Source organism: Cornus florida, unplaced genomic scaffold (assembly GCF_030987335.1).
Source record: "Cornus florida cultivar Cherokee Brave unplaced genomic scaffold, ASM3098733v1 CherokeeBrave_3.0.0_Hap2_Chr01, whole genome shotgun sequence".
In the NCBI taxonomy this organism is placed as follows: Eukaryota; Viridiplantae; Streptophyta; class Magnoliopsida; order Cornales; family Cornaceae; genus Cornus; species Cornus florida.
In genome coordinates, this window is record NW_026775571.1 from 106,569,481 (window position 1) to 106,592,733 (window position 23,253).

The 23,253-nt window shown below is 34.3% G+C and overlaps 1 protein-coding gene across 1 annotated transcript; it reads left to right on the forward strand.

Moving 5' to 3' along the window:
* The first annotated feature begins 1,237 nt into the window (after positions 1-1,237).
* LOC132312250 (small RNA 2'-O-methyltransferase-like) lies at positions 1,238-18,425 on the forward strand. The gene is made up of 10 exons (XM_059810548.1): positions 1,238-1,527; positions 3,489-3,833; positions 4,674-4,763; positions 4,953-5,410; positions 6,683-6,925; positions 8,198-9,135; positions 9,667-9,818; positions 9,929-10,045; positions 10,777-10,914; positions 17,705-18,425. The coding sequence occupies exons 2-10, from the start codon at positions 3,561-3,563 to the stop codon at positions 18,137-18,139; spliced, it is 2,844 nt and encodes a 947-aa protein (XP_059666531.1). The 5' UTR covers positions 1,238-1,527; positions 3,489-3,560; the 3' UTR covers positions 18,140-18,425.
* Positions 18,426-23,253: the final 4,828 nt, after the last annotated feature.

A 23,253-nucleotide genomic window follows, 5' to 3' on the forward strand; every position in this document is an offset into this window, starting at 1 on the left:
TGGCTCAACGCCATTGGTTTATAGTATCGTATTATCTCTTGTTAGGGTTCAAGTTCCTATTAAAAACAGAGGTAGGCATGTTTAGACTACACCGCCTTTGGTCGAACTAAAGTAGGCTTGTGAATTGTTTCAAAACGTGATTTGATTGATTTTAAGTAATAATATTTACCAATGATTTTAAAATAATAATAATAAATGAATCTTGAATTCACAACTATTTTTCATTTATTGTATTATGGATAACTGAGTATCATACTTTATTATAAATGACAACTATCAAAATGTACCTACTACTAATATCAGGCACCTGATTTTTTTTATTTACATAATTACATATAGATTTTGTGAAAATCTTAAAAATATCTATATTTTTTTTTAATAAAAATTTTAAATATGTCCCCACTTAATTACTAATGATACCTTATCATACATTATTATTGTTCAAAGCCACTCTCCCTCGTGCAAATCTCTAAAACAATGTTTCGTGAAAATTTAAACAATATCTCTTTTAAGAATCTACAATAAATGTATAGATTTCTCATGTCTCATTTTGTTAAAAAAAAATAAAAAATACTAATTTTTGTATTTTAATTATTACTAATATTGTAAATCTCCTAATATAAAAGAAATAAGTTGAATTATATCTTAAACACATTTTTTAATGCTTATGAATATTATATTTCTATTATTCTACAAAATATATAATGGATTTGAACATATGTATAATTATTAAAATCGTTTTATACACACAATAGTATATAAGTACTTTCAGATCCTCAACTCCAATCAAATTTAAATTTTGTTTCACTCTCGAATATACTTTACTTCCGCTCCCATTGTATAACTTCGATTAAATTAATTAGTGTCAAAACAATGACACTACTGTCAAAAACCTTATAAGCACTGACATATGAATTACATTAAATTACTTTACCTAGCAAAATTAAAATAAATAAATAAATCACCAAAAATACAATAAAAAAAAAATTGCTTCGAAGAGATTCCTCTCCTATGAAGAGTCGGAAACTCTTTTTTTTTTTAACTTAAATATATTAAATAATTTATTTAACTTTCCATACATTTAAAAAAAATTATTTCATTCAATAATTAAATACAAAAAGGTAAGTGGACAACCTTTGTTCACCGTCAACAAGACTTTTGACTATCCGAACTGCTTTGACTGTAACCGATGGTCCTAGTTCAATAGATTTACATATACAAAAGGTAGTAACTTTTCCCTCTGCTCTCTCTCCTGAAACTCTTAAACCGAAACAAGCAAGTGTATATATATATATATATATATATATATGAAACTTTCGTTCTCTCTCTATAACAAACGATCCCTTTGGCGACAAGGAAAGTACAGTTCGTGAAGAATATTGTTGTACAACTGACAGTCTCTCTTTTCTGTTCCAAAAAAAAAAAAAAAAAGGAACCGTCAAAACCCTTTATCCTTTGTTCCAATACCCACTACTCTCTCTCTCTATCTTTCTCTCTCTCTCTCTAAGCCATTGTCCATGTAGAGAGGTATCATTCACTTCCCTGATTATCAACCCATTTTTTTTTTGTAATTTTTTAATTTTTTTAATATATTTTCAGTTTCCTTTCCTTTTTCTTTGTGTTCTTGAACTCGTTTTCCAATTTCGCAGCCTTTATTTCTACGAATTACTTTACGCTCTATTTGCTTTTGTTTGTTTCTATTACGATTAATGCGCTATTGTGTTGTATTTTTGGCTAATTTAACTCAAATTGATAATTTCATCACTCGATCAATAATAATCAATACAAAGTTTCGATTTTTATATAATAATTAGTACAAAGTTCTGATTTTTTTTCATATGTTATATATATGTATGTGTATATATATTCTGGAACTTCTAGGCATTTTGTCAGAATTTTGGGGTTTAGGGCTTTGTGAATTTCCCATACATTGTATATCTATTTTGCTTCTGTTAATCCTGGATTAATGTTTCTTTTGATACCATGAGCTTTAATTACATAGTGCATTGGGAAATTTGAAATTGGTGGTGTCTTGTAAAGTTGTTCTCTTGCATCCAAAATACATGGTACCCAACAAATTTCGTATACTGCCAAAGTGTTATAATCGGTAGAGTGCTTTGCTTTGGACGATATGGAGTTTTTTTTGGGGGGGGGGGGGGGGGGATTTAGTGCTGAGTCATTGCATTACTGTTGAACGTAATCTATATACATATTGGGGTTTTTTTTTTTTTTTTTTTTTCTGATAATTTTTGGATGGTCAATAGCACTATTGTAACACTATTGCAGTAATTGGATTTTACCTAAGTTTGGAATGGATGACAGTTTTTTAATAAATATCTTAATGCTTTTTGATAAATGTATGTAGCAAAAACGGGCTAAGTGTAGGAGTTGTCATTGTGTCTTAGTACGAACTCATGTTTTGACATACGAGAATGACTGACGTGTTGACCACACTATATTCTTTTGTTTCCCCTGATGAGCTATGTCAATTGCACTCCATATGTGGTGGATATGAAAATAATTCTTTTTCGTTTTTTAATTATTGGCACATATTGAATATAGGGGGAGATTTGATAGAAGCAGTTGGGACGTATCATCAGAGATAGAGTTGAATTCATGTCTACTTTGAGTCTGTGTTATATGTCTTTGTCCGAGCAATCTATTGAGCAACAAATCAATATGTATTTACATATAAAACATGCTTGTAGATGCTGATAATTCAATTTTGGAAACATCATACCTCAAAAGAGTGGGTAAAGGGCAAAGGGAAAACACAGTGCATGAGGCTCCCGTCATTGCGGGGTCTGGGGAGGGTTAGATGTATGCAGCCTTAGCTTCGCACACGAAGAGGCTGTTTCCTTGTTTCGAACCCTTGACCTCCAGGTCACAATGCATCAACCTTATCGTTGCACCAAGTCTCGCCCTCAAAAGAGTGGGTATGATGGCCAAATGTCAATTCGTCTTTTATTATGGCACTTCCTAACTTGAAACAACGTTGGGCTTGATAGTCATTTGCTAATTCACATGCTTGCAAAATTTATAGATCTTTTTGGTTGTTGAAGATTAGCTTTACATTGTCTATTCCGTGGTCTACCTTGTTATTTTAGAAATCCTATTCTCACACGACACTCGATCATTTTACTAAATTGTCATGTTAGTTTAGAGATACAACATCACTAACTGATAAGCGTTGTGTTTTCATCTAAAACTCTTTGTTCACTAACATTACTTGCATGTAAATCTGGGTGATGCAGATTGACCTCTGAAACTTATTGTTTAAGAAGAGATCATAGACATATTAGAGTTATTTGTGAATCGGTATTTAGTTATTTTATTTTATTTTTATGATTGTGAATTTAGAGAGAGGTTGATTGTAGTGTGTTAATGTTAATTTTCAATTGGAAAATTTAAATTCCTGTTTTCTTTGCTTGCTGTCAATGAGTGATATTCTGTGGTTTGACTTTGGTTTGAGATGTTATTGAAAACAGGGGAAAATTAGCAGTAAGCTAATTTATCTAGTCAAATACTTTATATTTATTCCATCACCTGGAGGGGTTTTGATGGAAACGGAAGGATACCCAGGTGTTGCGGTAAAGAAGCCATTGCTTACGCCTAAGGCTATTATAAACCAGAAGTTTGGTACCAAGGCATGCTATAAGGTAGAGGAAGTACAGGAATCCACTCAAAATGGATGCCCGGGGCTAGCCATCTCACAGAAGGGCCCGTGCCTTTACCGCTGCCGTTTGCAGCTTCCAGAATTTTCTGTTGTGTCAGAAACCTTTAAAAAGAAGAAGGAGGCAGAGCAATCTGCTGCAGAGATGGCTTTAGAAAAGGTTTTTCTTCGTGTTTGTAAAATATAAATCATATCCATCTTATTTGCTTGATACCACATTGGTTGCTACTCAACCTGTGAATTGTAGTGGCAATGTTCAGTGACAAACGGTTCCAGTATTAATTTAAGATTTTGATTCAACAATGTAAATAATCTCAAAATCGCATCAGAGAATATTAATGTGTAGATTGTTTTAGTATGACCTTTCCCTTTTTTTCTGTTTAGTGGTAGTTATCTATATTAAATTTTACTTAATTTTCTGCGTATTTACTTCATTCACTTCAAATACCATTTTAATACCAGTGATAGTCACCAAGTGATGTTCATGATATTGATACCATTTAACTTCAACAATGAATTATTATTTTTTTTGAAAAACAACAATGAATTTATTTTCACCTACCTTGTATATTATATTAAGAAGATCGTTGTATATTTTCCAGTACTCTCTCTGTTTCTCATCTCTTTTCTTTTCCCGTTTATATATCCAATTGGTTCATTTATAGCATGTAAGGAAGAGTTGTTAGCTTAATGTTAACCTTCAGTGTCATTTGGTTGGGTGTTCACTCATCAAACTTTCAATTGTCGTTAACTCTTATTTTATTAAAACCCATGACATTATCTATGTCGCAAACACCATAAGCATTTTTTTCTACTTATAAAGGCTCTGACACATTTGCCTGTTCTGTTTTACATGCCTCCTAAAACAAATTTCTTATTGGGTATAATATTCAGATTAGGTTATTGTGTCTGTTTTGTCTTACCTCTTTACGTAAATACGTGTAATATGTAATTGACTGATAAAGCATATTTCCTTATTAGTTGTATTCTTCTGTTACAGCTAGGCATCAACCCTACAACTAGTAATCCTACTGTACAAGAAGCATGGGATGATTTAGTTCTACGTCTAAAATATTTATTCTCGAATGAGGTAGGTCGCTTAAACCAAAATAGACTACTGTCAAGAAGCTTTCATTCTATCTTCTTCAGTGATTAGAAATCTTGGTATATTTCTAGCATCCGTATTTCATCATTTAAAACATCTGATTGGTATTAGCTTATCTTTTATTAATTGAGTTGATTCTAACTTTTCTGCTTTATCTTTGTGCCATTGGTGAAGTTTCTTTCATCTCTTCATCCATTGAGTGGTCACTTTAGAGCAGCTTTACGACGAGAGGATCAGCTGGATGGTTCAGTTCCAGTTTCTGTTATTACCATCTGTGATACAAAGTCTAATAATTTATGTAAATACATAAATCCTGAGGTTGAATCAAATCCATCGTTGGTTTTGTCACTTGTGCTGAGGGCTGCTGCGACATTACCCAGTTTCATTTCTATTTCTGAAGAACAGCTTTCGATTAAGAGGCGAGATCCTTACGATCCTGAGATTATACAGTCTGTAGTAAACCAACAGTGTAGCTTTCCAGAAAGCACTTCGATTGAAGCCATATGTATTCCATATTCAGTTGACAAGACTGTCGTACCCGTAACTCTTAGTGTTTCCTCTAATGGCTATTACTTGGATGTTATTGCGCACAACCTTAGTGTAACAGATTCGTCTAAGGTTCTGATATCCAGGTAAAAGATTTGATAAATTTTAATTGGTATAGTTTGGTGTGCATAGTTCGTCTTGAATGTCCTCATATACTTGAATTTTATTTGGACTACTCAATTAGTGTTCCAGTTTGCAGCTAAAATAACACATAATTTTGAATCATTAATCTTTGTAGAACTTATATTTTGCCTAGCCCAGCTTGCATTAGATATCCTTACCATGTTTATTGTGTGCGCCAAATTTCAGGTTTGGTCAAATACAGTTAGCTGTGCAATTCATAAGTACGTTTCTTATAATAAAAGAGTCACACAAAACTCTAATATGAATGGATGGGCAGCTCATGGACTCCAGTGAAGTTTAATTTTCCATGCTTGACAACTAAGGGAGGGAAATTTCATTTACCGATGGGCTTGGGTTGAAAGGAAGGTTTAGAGTACATGTTTGGGTAGAGTGGGAGAGGATGGCACCTTTCTTTGTTTTATAGAAATGTACCTTGTGAATATCTGCTTATTTGAATCATTAATCTTTGTAGAACTTATATTTTGCCTAGCCCAGCTTGCATTAGATATCCTTACCATGTTTATTGTGCGCGCCAAATTTCAGGTTTGGTCTAATACGCTGTGCAATTCATTACGTATGTTTCTTATAATAAAAGAGTCACACAAAACTCTAATATGAATGGATGGGCAGCTCATGGACTCCAGTGAAGTTTAATTTTCCATGCTTGACAACCAAGGGAGGGAAATTTCATTTACCGATGGGCTTGGGTTGAAAGGAAGGTTTAGAGTACATGTTTGGGTAGAGTGGGAGAGGATGGCACCTTTCTTTGTTTTATAAAAATGTACCTTGTGAATATCTGCTTATTTGAATCATTAATCTTTGTAGAACTTATATTTTGCCTAGCCCAGCTTGCATTAGATATCCTTACCATGTTTATTGTGCGCGCCAAATTTCAGGTTTGGTCTAATACGCTGTGCAATTCATTAAGTATGTTTCTTATAATAAAAGAGTCACACAAAACTCTAATATGAATGGATGGGCAGCTCATGGACTCCAGTGAAGTTTAATTTTCCAAGTTTAATTTTACATGCTTGTCAACTAAGGGAGGGAAATTTCATTTACCGATGGGCTTGGGTTGAAAGGTTGGAAATTGTATGTTAAATGTTTTGGCACTCAACCCCTAAGGTTTAGAGTACATGTTTGGGTAGAGTGGGAGAGGATGGCACCTTTGTTTGTTTTATAGAAATATACCTTGTGAATATCTGCTTATTTGAAGAACTACACAATTTTTACAGGACTATTGGCAGAGCTTCTTCTGAGACGAGACTGTACGCTCGTGCTTCCAAATTGTATACGCTGGATCCGTCGTCAGAACTTCTGCAAACAAAAGCTGTTCAGTTTGAGGGATCTTTAAATGTGAGGGCAAGTTACTTCTCTGGTCAAGATATATATGGTGATGCAATTTTGGCATCTGTTGGGTACAAATGGAACTCTGCTGACCTCTTCCATGAAGATGTATCCTTGCGTACATATTACAGGTCCCTATCTGACTTCATTTGGTTTGTTGAATAGTTTATTCCACCATATGCTCCCTTATACTGCTTAATCTCCAAATTCTTTAGCATTTTTTAAGTATTGGAGTGATCTGTACTGAAAGAAAAAAGAATTCTTATATTATTATTTGAGAGTTTTCTGAAAATAAATTGTATTTGTGTGATTATAATTTTTTTTTTCTTTAAAAAATTTCTTATACATCATTTCTTTCAAACTGGGTGTCTATACGTCATTCTATGAAATTAGGTGAAAGATTCTAAAAATATATAAATTTATTTTTCAGAATACCAGTGTGTGCATAATTGACCTTTGATTAATAGTTAGTTATTCTGGTAAAATTAAATGGATTCTGCTGCAATTGAGCCTCTGTGCTCTACACTGCACGCAAGTACACCATAATCTTCAGTTGGGTTAATGGGCAAATTGCTTAGTGATCTCTTATGTTTTCTAGAACAATTATAAGTGGCCTAACATTTCCCTTAGAGTAATGCTACTATGAGGTTGACCTCATGACACCTCTGACTCCTTTTGTCGAGATCATGTACAAATAACGTACATTTCCTCTGTTTTTCGAAGCAATAGAATCATTCCAAAAGTGGTTAACTACTTATATTATGAAATTATCTTGCTGTCTTAAAGTGTATCATGAAAAGAAATATTGACTTAAGAGCCATCAAAGATGGCTTCATTTATTTAAACAGTTAGAATAACTATTATATTCCATGTTATTTTTTTATATGTAAATCGTAAACACTAAAAAAAAGAACAGCAGCTATTATTCACACATAAATAATTATGTGATGATTTGAATAAAATTAAAGTACCTAAGTTTCTTTAATGATATATGATTAAGTAATAAGACATATCATTTTCTTACCTCTATTAAGATTATTTAAATTCCTTGTAGATCAGGTTAGATTGTCAATAAGACATCTATTGCTTCAAAAATAAAGAAGGGACAGTGATTGGTGATAGTTTGTATGCACCTTGGGGTGATTATGGAAACTTCAGGATATGTCAGTGTTGTTTTCAGTGATTTTCTATGTAGGGTCATCTATTTAGGCTATTGATGCATAACATTGGCATATGTTGCTAAGATGCTTGCGCAAGTTTCCTTGCTGTCCAGTTTGAAAACTGTGTTTCTCGTCTTAGGGTGGTTGTAATGTTTTATGTGATGCACCCACATGTGCAAATTATAGTATTCTGAGTACCTTTTAGATTGCATTACTCAATCATAATGATAACTTGTTTTACAGGATATTTATTAGTAAGATACCTAGTGGAGTTTACAAGGTGTCCAGGAATGCAATACTTGCAGCAGAGTTGCCTGCAGTGTTCACTATGCGAACAAATTGGCGGGGTTCCTTTCCAAGGGATCTCCTTTTAGCATTTTGCCGTCAGCACCATTTATCTGAACCTCTCTTCTCTCCTACGAATGATCCCTTAGAATCAGTGCCACAGTTACCTAGTTCACACAAGAAGTTGAAGGTTACTGAGTCAGGTAAATCAGAATCCAATGGAGGTGGCATTGCTGGCAGTGGATCAGTGGGAACAAGAGGAACATTTAGATGTGAAATAAAAATATTTTCCAAGCATAAGGATCTAATTATACAGTGTTTACCAAAAGAATTGTATAAGAAAGATACTGATGCCATCCAGAATGCTTCTTTGAAAGTTCTCTCATGGTTGAACACATACTTTAATCAACTAGATATGTCTTTAGATAAGCTGACCTCCTCAGGAGATGTTCTTGGCATCCAGTTTTATCCCCAGTACTTTTTAAAGGAGTTTGCTTTGTGCCGACCTGTACATAATGTTTGTCAGAGCATTCGGACTCAAGGAGGCAGAGTATCACATTCAAACTCCGTGAATCAAATAGATACGGTGGAAGGTGTGTACCCTACAAACATTGGAGGTCCAGATTCTGGAGTCTCTCCATCCAATGGATGTTTAGCTTGTATTAGTTATACCATATCTTTGGTGACAGAAGGAGAGGTTATGAAAGAACTTCTTGAAAGTAATGAAGAGTTTGAGTTTGAGATAGGGACCGGAGCAGTGATCACATGTCTTGAAGGAGTTGTGACACAGATGTCCGTGGGCCAATCTGCTTGTTTTTTCATGGAATTACCTCCTCAAGAGTTGATTTTGGCTGCAGCTGGTGATTCTGCAAGAACCCTTTCATTAATTTCTTCAAGTAAGTTGAAACTCTTTTTTTATGTCTATTTCATGAGATTGCATAGGCAGCTAGCCAGATCAAGAATAATGGAACTTTGCTTCTTGGCCTGAGAAAAGCTTCTGCCCATTTAAATGTTGGATTTATGCATGAACCTGTGTGCCCAAGGTGAGAGGCTGGAAACTTTTTGCCTCCCTTTATTTGGTAAAAGATTTGACAAAATAAAAAATTCCTTGTCATTCTGGTCAGGTGGTAGCCCCAGTGTTGGAGACGGGCAATGTATTGATAATTTGATTATTGTCATGTTGCTCAACTATGCTGGAAATAACTAATAGTATAAGGAAGAAGTTCCTGCTAACATGGGTAATGGGACATGCTAAAATTGATTTTTAGATGAGGTTTTGTTGTGTTGAAACTTGCAACATTTGGATGAACCCTTTGAAAGCAAAAGTGCAAAATGGGAAACAATAGGCTCTTATCGTTTCATTCTGATTATTTTATGCATAGAACTATGCATTACATATTTACACTTGGCTGTATACTTTGTGGCAGAAAGCGGCAGCTTGGAGTGCTCTGTGACTTTGTTGCGGGTGACTGAACCCTTGGAAGACAGAATGGAGCAGGCTCTTTTCAGTCCTCCTCTATCGAAGCAACGTGTGCAATATGCATTGCAACATATAAAAGAATCTCGTGCTACTTCTTTGGTATATGTGTAGCATCTTTCTTTATTTTTCTTTATTATTATTTTTATTATTTTTTACGATTTTCCAAATTTGATGTAAAGAGTGGAGGTTGATTTCCGTGTTCACTGCAGGTTGATTTTGGATGTGGCTCTGGGAGTTTACTGGATTCTTTGTTAGATTATCCAACTTCTCTGGAGATAGTTGTTGGTGTTGATATTTCTCAGAAGAGTCTTGCCCGTGCAGCAAAGGTACAAGCATTTGAGTTTGGAATTAGATTTTTTCCTGCTCTTTTAATACCTTGAATCTTTTCTTTCAACCGAATTCTCTCCCTCTGTTTAGAAATTTGTTATGTTACTTTGGGGGACAATTTTTTTCTTCTGAAAGGCAGGGAGCATATTCAAAGGGGTCTAGTTCTACTGTTTGATAGCTCCAACTGCTGGAATGACAGCAGATTTGGTGCTCGACTGATTTAATGACCATATCTATTCATCACTTGTTGAGTAACGACGGAAAATATAAGAAGTATGATGTAAAAAATTTACGGATCAATGGTAGTATTCATCAAATGTTGTTACTTTTATCTTCTGAATCACCAGATTAATGTGGGCCTCGCCTTTCCCTTTTTTTTTTTTTTTTTTTTTGATAAGTAGCCTTTTCCCATTTCTTCTTCAGAATATAGGCGAAAAGAGAAACTTACATATATATATATATATATATTTGTCAAAATGTTATATGATGTACATTCTATGAAGGAGGTATTCATAGTGTGATTGCAATTAGAATGTGATTTTCTTTTTGATGATATGGAGTGGTGTGAGCCTTCCATTTGTTTTTCTTCTGGAGGGTATGGAAAGGGAGACTGAATTCTTTCCATTCTTTTCCCTTTTAACTTTATAGACTAGCAATAGTTTTCTAGCATGCTTCATTAATATATCGTTAATCATTTTGCTGCATTTATTGTTTTCTTTTGAAAATGCAGATATTACATTCAAAATTAAGCACCAATTCTGATGTTATTAAGCCAAGTACAGCAATCAAATCTGCAACTCTTTATGAAGGTTCCATCACAGTTTTTGATTCTCGATTGTATGGATTTGATATTGGCACTTGCTTAGAGGTATTCTCCTTCTGAACAATGAGTTGAACCTTTAGAGAGTTCATTCTTAGTTAGTTATCTAATTGTTCATTTTCGCTCCTCTCACTTGAAATTGTTTTGTTCAAAGTTGGATGTTGATTTATTATAGCTTAGTGTATTATTTTGGGCAAATTGCATAAAACCACCCTTTAGTTTCAATTTTTGGCAAAAAACCCCCCTCAAATTTTTTTTTTGACATAAAACCACACCAAGTTCTTTGTTTGTTGCAACACTACCCTCTAATGACAAAATACTCCTTAATATAATATACATATATTTTAAGAAAAGGGTGCCCCTTAATATAAGATTAAAATTAATGCAAATGACTCATTCAACATAGTGTTATTAAAAAATTATTTCTGAAAAATAAAAATTAATGGTGCATCTATAAAAAAAATAAAACTACCCTGGATTTTTAAAATTTTCTTAAATTTTTATTTCTTGAAAATAAAAAAAGGAAAAGAAAACCTAAGACTCATGACTTTATTGACCTGACCAGGAAAAAGGTGACTCTATATTTTTTTATGAGATTTCTTAATTGTTAATTGAATTCAATCTTAATGAGTGCGTGGGTACCTGTACCCGAAACCGACACAGGTGGGTAGGTAGAGAATACCTAGGGGCGCGAGACAACTCTCTCTAAGGAACTCGGCAAAATAGCCCCGTAACTTCGGGAGAAGGGGAAAATTAGTTTAAAGAAACCTAATTTTCTTAAATTTATATAAAGGGGCATTTTTGTCATTATAAATCACTTTAATGGTGTTTAATTTTCAAAATTTTCTTAAAGTTATATTTTTAAAAATTAAAATGGAAAAGAAAACATAAAATGAAAATCATTTAAAAAAACTCTAGGGGCATTTTCGTCATTAGGGTGCAGTGTTGCAACAACAAAAAATGTTAGGGGGTTTTATGTTAAGAAAATTTTGGAGGGGGGTTTCATGCCAAAAATAGAAAGTAGAGGGGGTTTTATGTAATTTGCCCTATTATTTTTCCCAACCACTTGGGGTCAGTTAAATGAATCTTATTTTTTCATTTTCTTACTAACTGCGTTACATTCAGTCTTTCCTTGTTCTTACATTACGCTCAATGTGAACCATGTTAACTCTTCCTATTTGGTGCACCTTGCGGTTTTCTTTGCAAGCGTTCAAACCACCTTAATCATGCGTCTCTCATTTCATCTCCATTTGATGCTACTTCAACCATCCTTTCTTGTCTTGCCGCATGTGTATATGTATGTACATATTTATATTTATATGTAAACTCATAATTATGATGATTCCGCTTCTTCTTCCATTTTTACCTTTCATGTATATATTTTCCCCCCTAAGTAAACTTGTATTAACCAAAGAAACAAAACTACAAGGCCAAGAGAGAGGGCATTCTCTCGCTTAACAATTGAGAAAGACTATTTCCAAAACCCAGAAATTAAAAAGAAAAGAAGGAAAATAACACTAATACTCAGGACTACCTCCAGCCTGAGATACATACATGTATGAACCTTTGAAAACTTAAAAACACAGCACTCAATGCTAACTTCCTGCAGCTGCAGCAATTGAACTGAAAAGGCCCAGAAATACAGACCCCACTGATGGTTATTTGTTATTCAGCACTGGAAGTCATTTAGATGCACTCCACCAATCTCACTTACTTCCCAAAACACCATTATGGCTAGCTGAATAGAACTAGGGTCCACACCTTGATGAAGGTTTGAATTTCTGCTTTTCCAAATACCCCATATGACAAAAGAGAAAAACATCCTGTACCAGTGGTTATCTTTTGAATCATGCTTGAATCTTTGCTGGAACCAAACAATAAGTTGCTCCCATGAAGATTTTTTCGCTCAATTCCAATGCAAGACATCAAACAACCATTTCCACACACTAGCAGCATATGAGCATTCAAAAAACAAGTGTTCAATTTGATCCCCATCCCTACAACAGTTATGGCCGACAGAAGTGAGACAAATACCCCTCAATTGCAAATTAGAAAGGGAGGGAATCCTATTTTGACCGGCAAGACAAGATGTCAAGCATGCTGCAGGTCTACTTTGGTTCCAACAACCTTTGTACCACTGATTTTTTGGGTGATGACCTCTTAGGATCTTAACAACTAAAAGCTGGTTTAAAATATATTTAGCCTCAGTAGATAAGATTCTAGGCTTCAGCCATCTGTTTCCTTGCACAATGGCACCAACATTTGCATTGTTGGACAGATCAAACCATCTAACCACTCTATGGCCAAAAGCTTGAATCAAAGTAGAACCTTCCACCAAGGATCCTAGAACAACTTTAATGATTGACCATCTCCTATTTTGAACAGGATATCGGCTACCAAATCTTCTCTAGTCCCCAGCAGAGTCTTCCAGAACAGAGAGAATTTACTGCTGTAAGTACAACTCTACACGGACGGATCAGCAGCCCTCGGAGATTGAAACCATGCTATCCACAACCTATCTTTTCCCTGAATAAAATCCCAAAATAGAGAGACTTTAGCAGCTTTATCAATCTCACTCAATTTTGTGATGCCAAACCATCCTGATTTAGGTTTAGTAACCTGACTCCAATTCATCAGGTGTATTTTCTTAGCATTTTCTCCACTCCCCTGTATGAAAGACGTGATCATCTTTTCAATCAGAGCAGAGACATGAGAAGGTATCTTGAAAGCATAGCACCAATAATTAGAGGAGGATGACCAACGGGCCAGTGGCCTAGCGGTATCAGGCTCTTACTTCTCAAAGGGAGGTCAAGAGGTCAAGTCTCAGTGGAGGCATATGTGTGTGAGTACCAACTTAAAAAAAAAATAATAATAAGAGGATGATACTACTTTCTTGACCAATAACACTCTACCTGCAAGTGATGGACCTTTAATGCACAATATGGTCAATCCTTTTTACATGGTTTGTCTAAACCTTTAATTTGATTTTACAATTATACTTCCGAAAGAATCACTACCTAGACCTGGTCCCACCTATGTGGGTTGCTGGGATGGGTTTACAATTATACTTTATTCATTCTAGACGATTTTTTTTTTTTTTTTTTTTTTTTTTCTCCTTTTCAAATCCAAGTTTTGTCAGTCGCATGTTAACTTTATTACACTATGTATAATTGAGTGGCTTCTGGCTTCAGACATTGTTCAAAACTTCCTATGATTTTCTTGTCAGGTTATTTATAATTTAGCTATGTCACACTAAGATAGATGCAGAACTTGGATGCAATACTATGAAGCATGGACACGGATAAGTGGTTATGACACAAGAAGGAAATGGTGATATAATGAATACCTTGAAAAAAGTACAAAGATAACAAGAATGCAGCTTCATTTATGTATATAGTGCATGTAATCACACGTGTATGAAATCTAAAATATTTGTATTTATTTATGTTCAACTATAAAAACAACTATTGTTTGTCATATCACACATTGAGGGCAATGCTTGGGGGGAAGGTGAAGATCACGATTGATATAAGGTAGAGTTGGTAAGGAAATATATGATAAACTATGGGTTGATTGAGGGTATGACTTTAGAGCAGAATGAAAATTCAAGATTTATGTAACCGATCCCAAGTAAGTGCTTAGTTGGGAGAAAGATCTGTTGAGTTGAGTTGAGTTGAGTTTGTCATGTTATATAAATATTACTAACATTCTCTTTTAAAAGTATTGTGACAAAGAAGTCTTTATGGATATATCTAGGTCTGCAAATGATCCGAGCCAATCCAAAATTCTGTCAGTCCGGGCTCGTTCGTTCATGAGTTCAGCTTGGGTTTGATTTGAGATCATGACGAGTTTGAATAGTTAAGTTCAACTTATACAAGCTTGTGTTCAAGAACGTATGATCATGGCCGAACAATGTTTTGGATCAGCTTGTTTACTAAATGAGCTCAAACGAGCCGAGCTTCAAAGGAGGTGATCCCGAGTTGTTCAGAAACAACATGATTTTTTTTTTGAAGCCCTAGATATATCAACGCAATGATATATTTATAGCTTATACTATTAAAATCATATGAAAACAATTGATGGTTCCTCATATTCTTAGCATTCATGTTCATATTGTCACAACCCGCTCACACCGTGTAGATATTGTCCGCTTTGCATACTCTCCTCTCGATGCTTATGGTTTTTCTCAAGGCGCGTCTACACGGTTAGGAGGTATCCACACATATGAGTGTTATCAAACCTCTCGCCCCCATGCAATATGGGACGTCACAGTAGCTTGGGGGGCCAACTGAGGATTGGCTCTGATACCATTTTGTCACGATCCGCTCATAGCTTGTAGATATTGTCCGCTTTGCACTCGCCTTGGTGCTCATGGTTTTCCTCAATAATAGTATAAGCTATAAATAAAAAGAAATTGGAGAAATTGGAGGATCAAGTGGTATAAGAAGTGAACATTTTCGTTATTTAGGCTCAATTATTCAAAATGAAGGAGAAATTGGAGATGATATTCATCATGAATCAAGATAGAATGGGTTAAATAGAAGTATGCATCCAGCATATTTTGTGATTGGCATACTTTGTTGAGATTGAAAAGGAATTTCTATTAAACAATTATTAGACCAGTTGTGCTCTATGGACATAATGCTAGGTAGCTAAGAAACAACGTATGCATAAAGCGAGTGTGGTGGAAAAGCGAATGATGAAATGGATGTGCACAAGACAAGGAAGGATAGAATTAGAAAAGTGCACATACGTGAAATGATTGAAGTAACACCAATTGGAGATAAATTGAGATGGTATGGACATGTACAAAGAAGACCACTAAGTCTGCTGTTTAGGAAGGGTGACATGGTCCTCACAGAGAGTAATGCCAAGGGAAGGGGAAGACCAAAGCTAACGGGAGTAGAGTAAGAAATGAGATCATTGAGATGTTAACACGTGGTTGACCCAAGACTATCCTTGGATAGAGTGGAATGGAAAAAAAATATTCATGTAGTTGATGCCAAGTAGTTGGGAAAAAGGCTTTGTTGAGTTGAGAGTTGTATGAAAAGATTGATGGTGTTTGGAAGCCTGAAATTGGCACCTTGAAATTTGAAGTGGAATTGTTTAAATTATTTCCCTCAATTTCCAATTTCAAGTCACCAATTTCATGCTACCAAACATAATATTGTATTGCATAGGCATAGAATTGGGTCTACAGTAGAAGATATATATTCTCAATTTTTCTATAAGAATGTTCAAGCTCTTAAAACTCTTGTATTTTTATGTCAACAATTATATGATACTGTACTAGATTTGCTACATTATAATATTGATGACGTGTTGGACATTTAGCGCACAGTTTTTAAGAAGTTCGAGTTACATGTTTGAAATAAATAAATTTATTTCAAATTTTAGATATGTTTATCAAGTATTAGATAAAGTTGTGGGCTTCTGTAGAGCGGAATGGCATAACAAGCAGGATCTGTTAAGTTGAGTTTATGCAGTATCAGATACGTATTTCTGAGTATTTAAGGAATTTGTGGTATCCGATATAGATATGACTCCCTTTTATGCTTCATAAATGCAATGTAATTTAAGAAACAAGGACTTGCATATGACAATAAAAGAACCAAACACCCAAAGACTGATACTATTTGTTTGTTTGTGTTATTATATATGCATATATATTGCACTATAGACTTCAATTCCTCTTCGGAGTCCGTTATCTTTTAATGAGAAAACATATTAGCAAATGTGCTTTATCATAATCTTGATTTTAGAAGTGCAATTGGCACAAGCAGGGCCTAAACATATTAAACCCATTCTGAATAAAACATTCAGTCTGACCTAAAATTACTGTCCTCTTCGAGAAGAGCTTCTTTTCACTTTTGCATTTGACCTTTGAACATTAGTTGCATGTTTTCCTATATTGTTGTTTGTTATCCAGCCTAATTAATGCTTTGTGGTGTCCTCACGAGTCCAGCTGATTTGAGTCCAATGGTCACCTCAATTTCTGATTCTTTTTTATTTAAATTTTGATACACAATTACTGTGTTTGGCACATATTTAGGTGCTTCAGAGCCATGCTCAGGCCTACATTGTCAGGGGTCCTCCTGTGACATGTCCGTGTTACTACTTAATGACATGCACTTTGATTAAAGTTGCCAACTATGTTATCTGTTTTTTCCAGTTTTTGCTTATTGGAGAACTAAAATTTGGACGTACTGTTTTCCAAGTGGCTAGTCACTGTACCACCATAACTACGTCTTCACTTCAGCCTTCTGCATCAATGGATGCTTCCATTGCTGCTGATCTTGTGGTATTATGATTTTTGTGTCTTCATTAGTGGAAATACAAATATGCATTAAGTGAACAAATAACTCCCCACGCTCCATTCTTCCTTATCAATTTACAGCTTATGTAATGACAGATACAGGCTGCAACTATATATCTATTACTACTACTAATTTTCATCGGTCGCATACTGTCATACATTAGACAGACAGATTTCAAATGCGCCTTTCCTGACCATCAAATGTCTTTTTATTTTTTTTATGTTTTTAGTTTACCAAGATTGCCATATTTTCAATGATGGTGTTATAATCTTCATTTTTTTTTTTTTTTTACCTTGGCAAGAACACTCGCGCACACTTTTTGCCCACACCCGGGCTCGAACCCCTTCCCTCCTCTTTGAGAATGGGGAGGTTATACCATTGGGCTCGATCGATTGCAATGTAATTTATTTAAGTGTATTAAGTATTGCATGATTGGTCTTCAAATCAGACATTTTGACTTGCTGAAGTGCATCCATTATTGTTTGATTGGTCCTCACATCAGACATTTTGATAAATTATAGGTGATTGAACACATGGAGGAAGATCAAGCGTGCTTATTTGGTGATATTGTGCTTAGTTCGTTTTGTCCAAAGATTCTTATCGTCTCCACCCCAAATTATGAGTACAACGTGATACTCCAGAGATCTAATCTTCAAAGCCAAGAGGATCCAGATGAGAAATCCCAATCACAAGCTTCTAAATTCCGGAACCATGACCACAAGTTTGAATGGACCCGAGAGCAGTTCAACCACTGGGCATCTGACCTAGCCACGCGGCACAATTATAGTGTTGAATTCAGTGGTGTTGGTGGAGACGGTGACTTGGAACCGGGTTTTGCCTCGCAGATTGCTGTCTTTAGGAGGGAGGATGACCATCCAAAGAAGGTAGATTTAACCCACCATTATGAAGTTCTTTGGGATTTGAATAGCACAAGAATGTCAAGATCTGCTATGTGAAAACTTTATATATGGCTATAGTTATTATTATTAGATTTGTTCATTTGAATGTTGAAAAGGGTTGTGATGTGAAGCATAATACTTATGTAGATCTGCTTAGGCACTGAATGAATGCTTTTGCGGGCCTTAGCTCTAGTTGGCAAAAGAAATTGTGTAACCATTTCCCATAGCAGCAGATTTTTTTCAAGGAAAGAGAAGACTACAAAGCTTCTCATATGTAACTGTTAGAAGACAACTAACAGCTTTAACCAAAAGTTGGTGTATCTAGAAAAATTATTCAGCTTTTTGCTTGCGTGTCATTTAGTAATTGATCGGGAACAATGGTCCCTCGACATCATCTCCATAAATAGCATGATTTAACCACATGCTGCAGCCAAGTCAACCTTTGTTATAACCTTGTGAAAAAATCGATTGATAAGTCGAACCTCAAGACTAGCTTGCAAGAGCATCAAAATCTGAGTGGCACGAGGATGTGTATAGAAATTTTGGGTTGATGCCCCATGGTGCAGGGAAAATTGAGATGCTGGTAGCGTTGTGTCCCGGTGCTTGTGTGTCAGTGACGGGGTTACTGGCTTTTGCCAGTTTTGGATCCTTGCACCATTCACCAGCAGTGACATGGTCCATGATGAACATATCTATGCAGAGAACTGTTGAACGTGTTTTAAAATAAAGTTTTCAAAATATTCTTTTAACATAGTTTTTAATTATTCTACTGACACAAACACCTATTATCTAAACCTAGATCTGAAATAATGTTTAGTTATATTATAATTTATAACATATTTATAATTATGTGATCAACTTCCCTTACTATTGAAATATTGTCATTTTTGGTGACCACTGTATAATTGATGACAAATAACCTCTATACTATTGTGCAAACTACCTCTTGCGGTTTATTTTCCATCAGAAAATGGATGACAGAGAGTCATATACTCCTCACATAGTATATTATTGTCATTCTTTTACCAATATATATATATACACATATATATATAGCAAGCAAGAGGAGTTTATTAATCAAGCAAGAGGAGTTAATTACGATGAAGGAGGTACAACTCCACGACACCTCTTGTTTGGGCCGGGAATGCCCCATGTATATTGTAATTTTTTTTAAAATGTTCCCGGCCCAAACAAGATGCACAATACAGACCGTGAAAAAAAAGAAAAAGAAAAACTCTATAAGTAGAACCAGGGCTTTTATTGTTCCTTTTAGTGGGCTAAAATTGCTCTTGAACAAAACATATATGGAAGGGTCGAAAAATTTTGGGACTCGAATAGGAAGGAATGGGTAGAAATATTTCATATTACATTTTAGGCATGTAACTTAATTTTGAACCATTTTTTTTTTTTTTTAACTCAAAATTTTCATTTTTAACAACTAAACGAGGGAAAGGGTGTTATCCGAAAAACTATTACAGATGAGATTTTTTATTTTTATTTTTAATAAGGTCAGATGAGTTTCTAAACAAGAAGAATGATATATAGGTTGATTGTTTGGTGGATTTTTTTTATTCTATATAAAAATAAATAAATAATAAAATTAATCGTTGCTAAAAATATACTTGACGTGATTTGGATGCTTAATTTGGAGCTTGAATCAGGCTGTGCAAACAAAAGGTTGAAGATGAAGAGCAAAAGCCTCACTTGCAGCTTAGGTGCGTGTAGCTCAAACCTAGACCATCTCCAGTCCGGTTTTAGCTCATTTGAATCTCTGTGGTTTGAAAAAAAAAAATAATAATAAATAAAATAAGAATCTCTTTGTGGAGCCGGATTTTATGGCCCACACTCTGTCCAAACAAAATATATTTAAAAAATTCAAGGAAAAATAAAATAAAAAATATTTAAACATAATATAAAAATATGACAAAACATAACTAAGAGATTAAGATACACGTGGAAATGTGAATTTAGGAAATTAATTGTTTAATTAGTTTGGAACGGAGATTTTTTTAGGCCACAAAACTTAAGAATATAAATTATCCTAAATTAAATAGGCCTTGAAATTTAACACGTTAAATTTCAGGTTTCTACAACCCCCTGCAGACTAATGTGTGGGCCGCACTTTATTCCTCTCGTTTTTCCCTCTTTATCGACTATGGCTCGGTCATTTCAGTAGAACTTACTTTTTTTTTTTTATTTTTTTTTTTATAAAATAACATTTTCCTGGTATATCCTCGTCCGTTTTCTGGTCAATTTTATTGCTTGCTCTGTAGTTTTCTAGACAGACAATTAATTGAATTCACATAGCTCTTGATTTTATGGTAGCAAAACATCACTTTCATTAATTGCTTTAAACCAAATATGGGCAAAATGCAATTCAATTGGTAGGGACGTATCCACTTCATCCAATATGTAAAGAAACTGTTTTCGTTTCAACAGTTCATCCTTCCTTACTACATGCGTACCAAAATGATGTCCCAAGTTCAGAAATTGAGGAAACTAGCTAATATTATACTGTATTGATGTCAATTAAGTTTATATATACTCCGTATTAGTAAAGGTTTGGAAGTACGTAAGTAATTAATAAGTAACCTATAAATATTAATATAATAGGTGTAATTATATATAATAATTTTTAGTATGCAAGAAATTTAGATGGTAAGTAAATGGATAAACTTGTAAACTAACAGCCCCTCAAACTCAAGCTGAGTAAGAACCCAACTTGAGATTGAAGGCAAGATCATAAAAGTTGATGGAAATTTTGATGGAAATCGGTTTTCACCGATGATGAAGATGTATCTTGGAGGCTGAATGAGCGGCCAAATAAAAATTTTGCTGATTATGAATTCGAGACTGAAGGTTGGAATGTGGAAGCAACTGTTGGTACTCAAAACTGTATGTACCTCTCAAGTTTGTGGAATTTGAACTCTCCAAGTTTGGTTTAGTGATAATTGATACATGAACTCTCATGTTTCAGTCGAGTCTTACTTTATTTATTGTGTTCGAAGTTAACACAGCTGCGATCAATCGAATTTCGATCGCGAATAACACTACTGAGGTTGAAATTAACATAGATGCAATCGATCACAGTTCATTCGTGACCAAAATAAATTGTCTCTTGAAAAAAAAAAATTCCTATGGACACTATCTCCTGGACCCACCAAACTGGCCAAAGAACTCGACCCTTAGATTGGGATTTGCAAAGTGACAACATAAACCAAACTCGTGATTTAGGCTCACAACCTCACCATAACATATTATAGTAACAGAGATGGTTGGATACTTAGCTAATCTCATCAGCATTGCTTGCCTTGTCGGAATGCTTATGTTTGGTTGAGTCTTATTTGTTGCGGTACAAATAGGGACTGTTATGTCTTTGGCTCAATTTTATTTTATTATTATTATTATTATTATTTTTATTATTTTTATTTTTTGTGTGTTGTTGTTGTTATTATTTTTACTTTTTATATATATATACACATTTTTGTTACGTTGTCCCATAACCCTCTGTGTTTGGCTGTCATGGTTGATTGAATACAGCTCTTTGAACACGTACCTTTCAAAAAAAAAAGAATATTGAATCATTTTTATTTATTAAAAATGTTTGGGACCCGTAAAAATTGACATATTATTAAGATAATGTATATCTAAAATGACTGTATGTACCCATGTTAGAGGCCACGACATCATCAAAGGACCCATTTAGGAAAGAGATGAACCGGGGCCCGATTTAAAAAACATATAAAACTTTAGGTGAAGATGGGGAGAGTTTTGTCTATTTAGAAACAGATAAAGGTGGGAACATATTAAGAAAAGACGCGAGGGTTTAATAACTATATCGTTGAAGTTAAACTGGGGGCAATTTCATAAATAGATATGAAAGCCCAATAAATATATTATTCAACTTGTATAAGAGTTGGGCCGGGACTCAAAAACAATTCAGATGTGAACGTGTGGGACCAAAAAATTACAAAAATGGAGAATTGTTCCTAGCGTCTTTTATTTCCTACCTTGTGACCAATTCTTTTATTTCCCACCATTCTTCTCAGCTAAATTCATTTTCATTTTTAACCTAAGTTTTTATTTTCCTCCACATTTGTCAAAATATATCATGCAAGTGTGCATTAAAAGAAAATAATAAATAGAAGAGCAAGCATGAAGTTGCTTACACCGATAAAACATCTTACTATTTTCTAATAATTACATTCCTTCTCAGTGATCTTATTGCTTTACAAAACAATATTAATTACCATGCATGACTAAATATTTATTGATCTTCACAGGGTGATAAATTTAAAGAATTAATCTTGAAAACAAATTCTTCAATTTGTAGGTGTAGGAGATGAGTGTCCAAGAAATCTAAGTGCTTCAACAAGCGTCTTTGTAAATTTCTTTCTAAACCTCACAAGTGTAAAAGATACCAAAATAATAATAATAATAAAATATATAAAATTTCGGTATGACCTCCGCAGAAAAAATCCCTCTATAACTTGTTAAAATATATAAAATTGCAATGGCCTCATTTGGCCTTAAAACTAATCTATCCTGTTCCAACACACAATACAAATTTTATACCGATTAAAAAAAATATAAAACTTTAGGTGAAGATAGGGAGAGTTTTGTCTATTCAGAAACAGATAAAGGTGGGAACATATTAAGAAAAGACGCGAGGGTTTAATAACTATATCGTTGAAGTTAAACTGGGGGCAATTTCATAAATAGACATGAAAGCCCAATAAATATATTATTCAACTTGTATAAGAGTTGGGCCGGGACTCAAAACAAAGAAAGAAAAAGAAAGGTGAATTCAGATGTGAACGTGTGGGACCAAAAAATTACAAAAATGGAGAATTGTTCCTAGCGGCTTTTATTTCCTACCTTGTGACCAATTCTTTTATTTCCCACCATTCTTCCCAGCTAAATTCATTTTCATTTTTAGCCTAAGTTTTTATTTTCCTCCACATTTGTCAAAATATATCATGCAAGTGTGCATTAAAAGAAAATAATAAATAGAAGGGCAAGCATGAAGTTGCTTACACCGATAAAACATCTTACTATTTTCTAATAATTACATTCCTTCTCAGTGATCTTATTGCTTTACAAAACAATATTAATTACCATGCTTGACTAAAAATTTATTGATCTTCATAGGGTGATAAATTTAAAGAATT

What these genes read in the sequence shown, in the direction of transcription:
- LOC132312250 (XM_059810548.1), top strand. Translation starts at nt 3,561, where the DNA reads ATGGAAACGGAAGGATACCCAGGTGTTGCGGTAAAGAAGCCATTGCTT. An exon ending in CAGAGATGGCTTTAGAAAAG is followed by an intron (nt 3,834 to 4,673) that starts GTTTTTCTTCGT and finishes CTTCTGTTACAG; the next exon opens with CTAGGCATCAACCCTACAAC. An exon ending in AATATTTATTCTCGAATGAG is followed by an intron (nt 4,764 to 4,952) that starts GTAGGTCGCTTA and finishes CCATTGGTGAAG; the next exon opens with TTTCTTTCATCTCTTCATCC.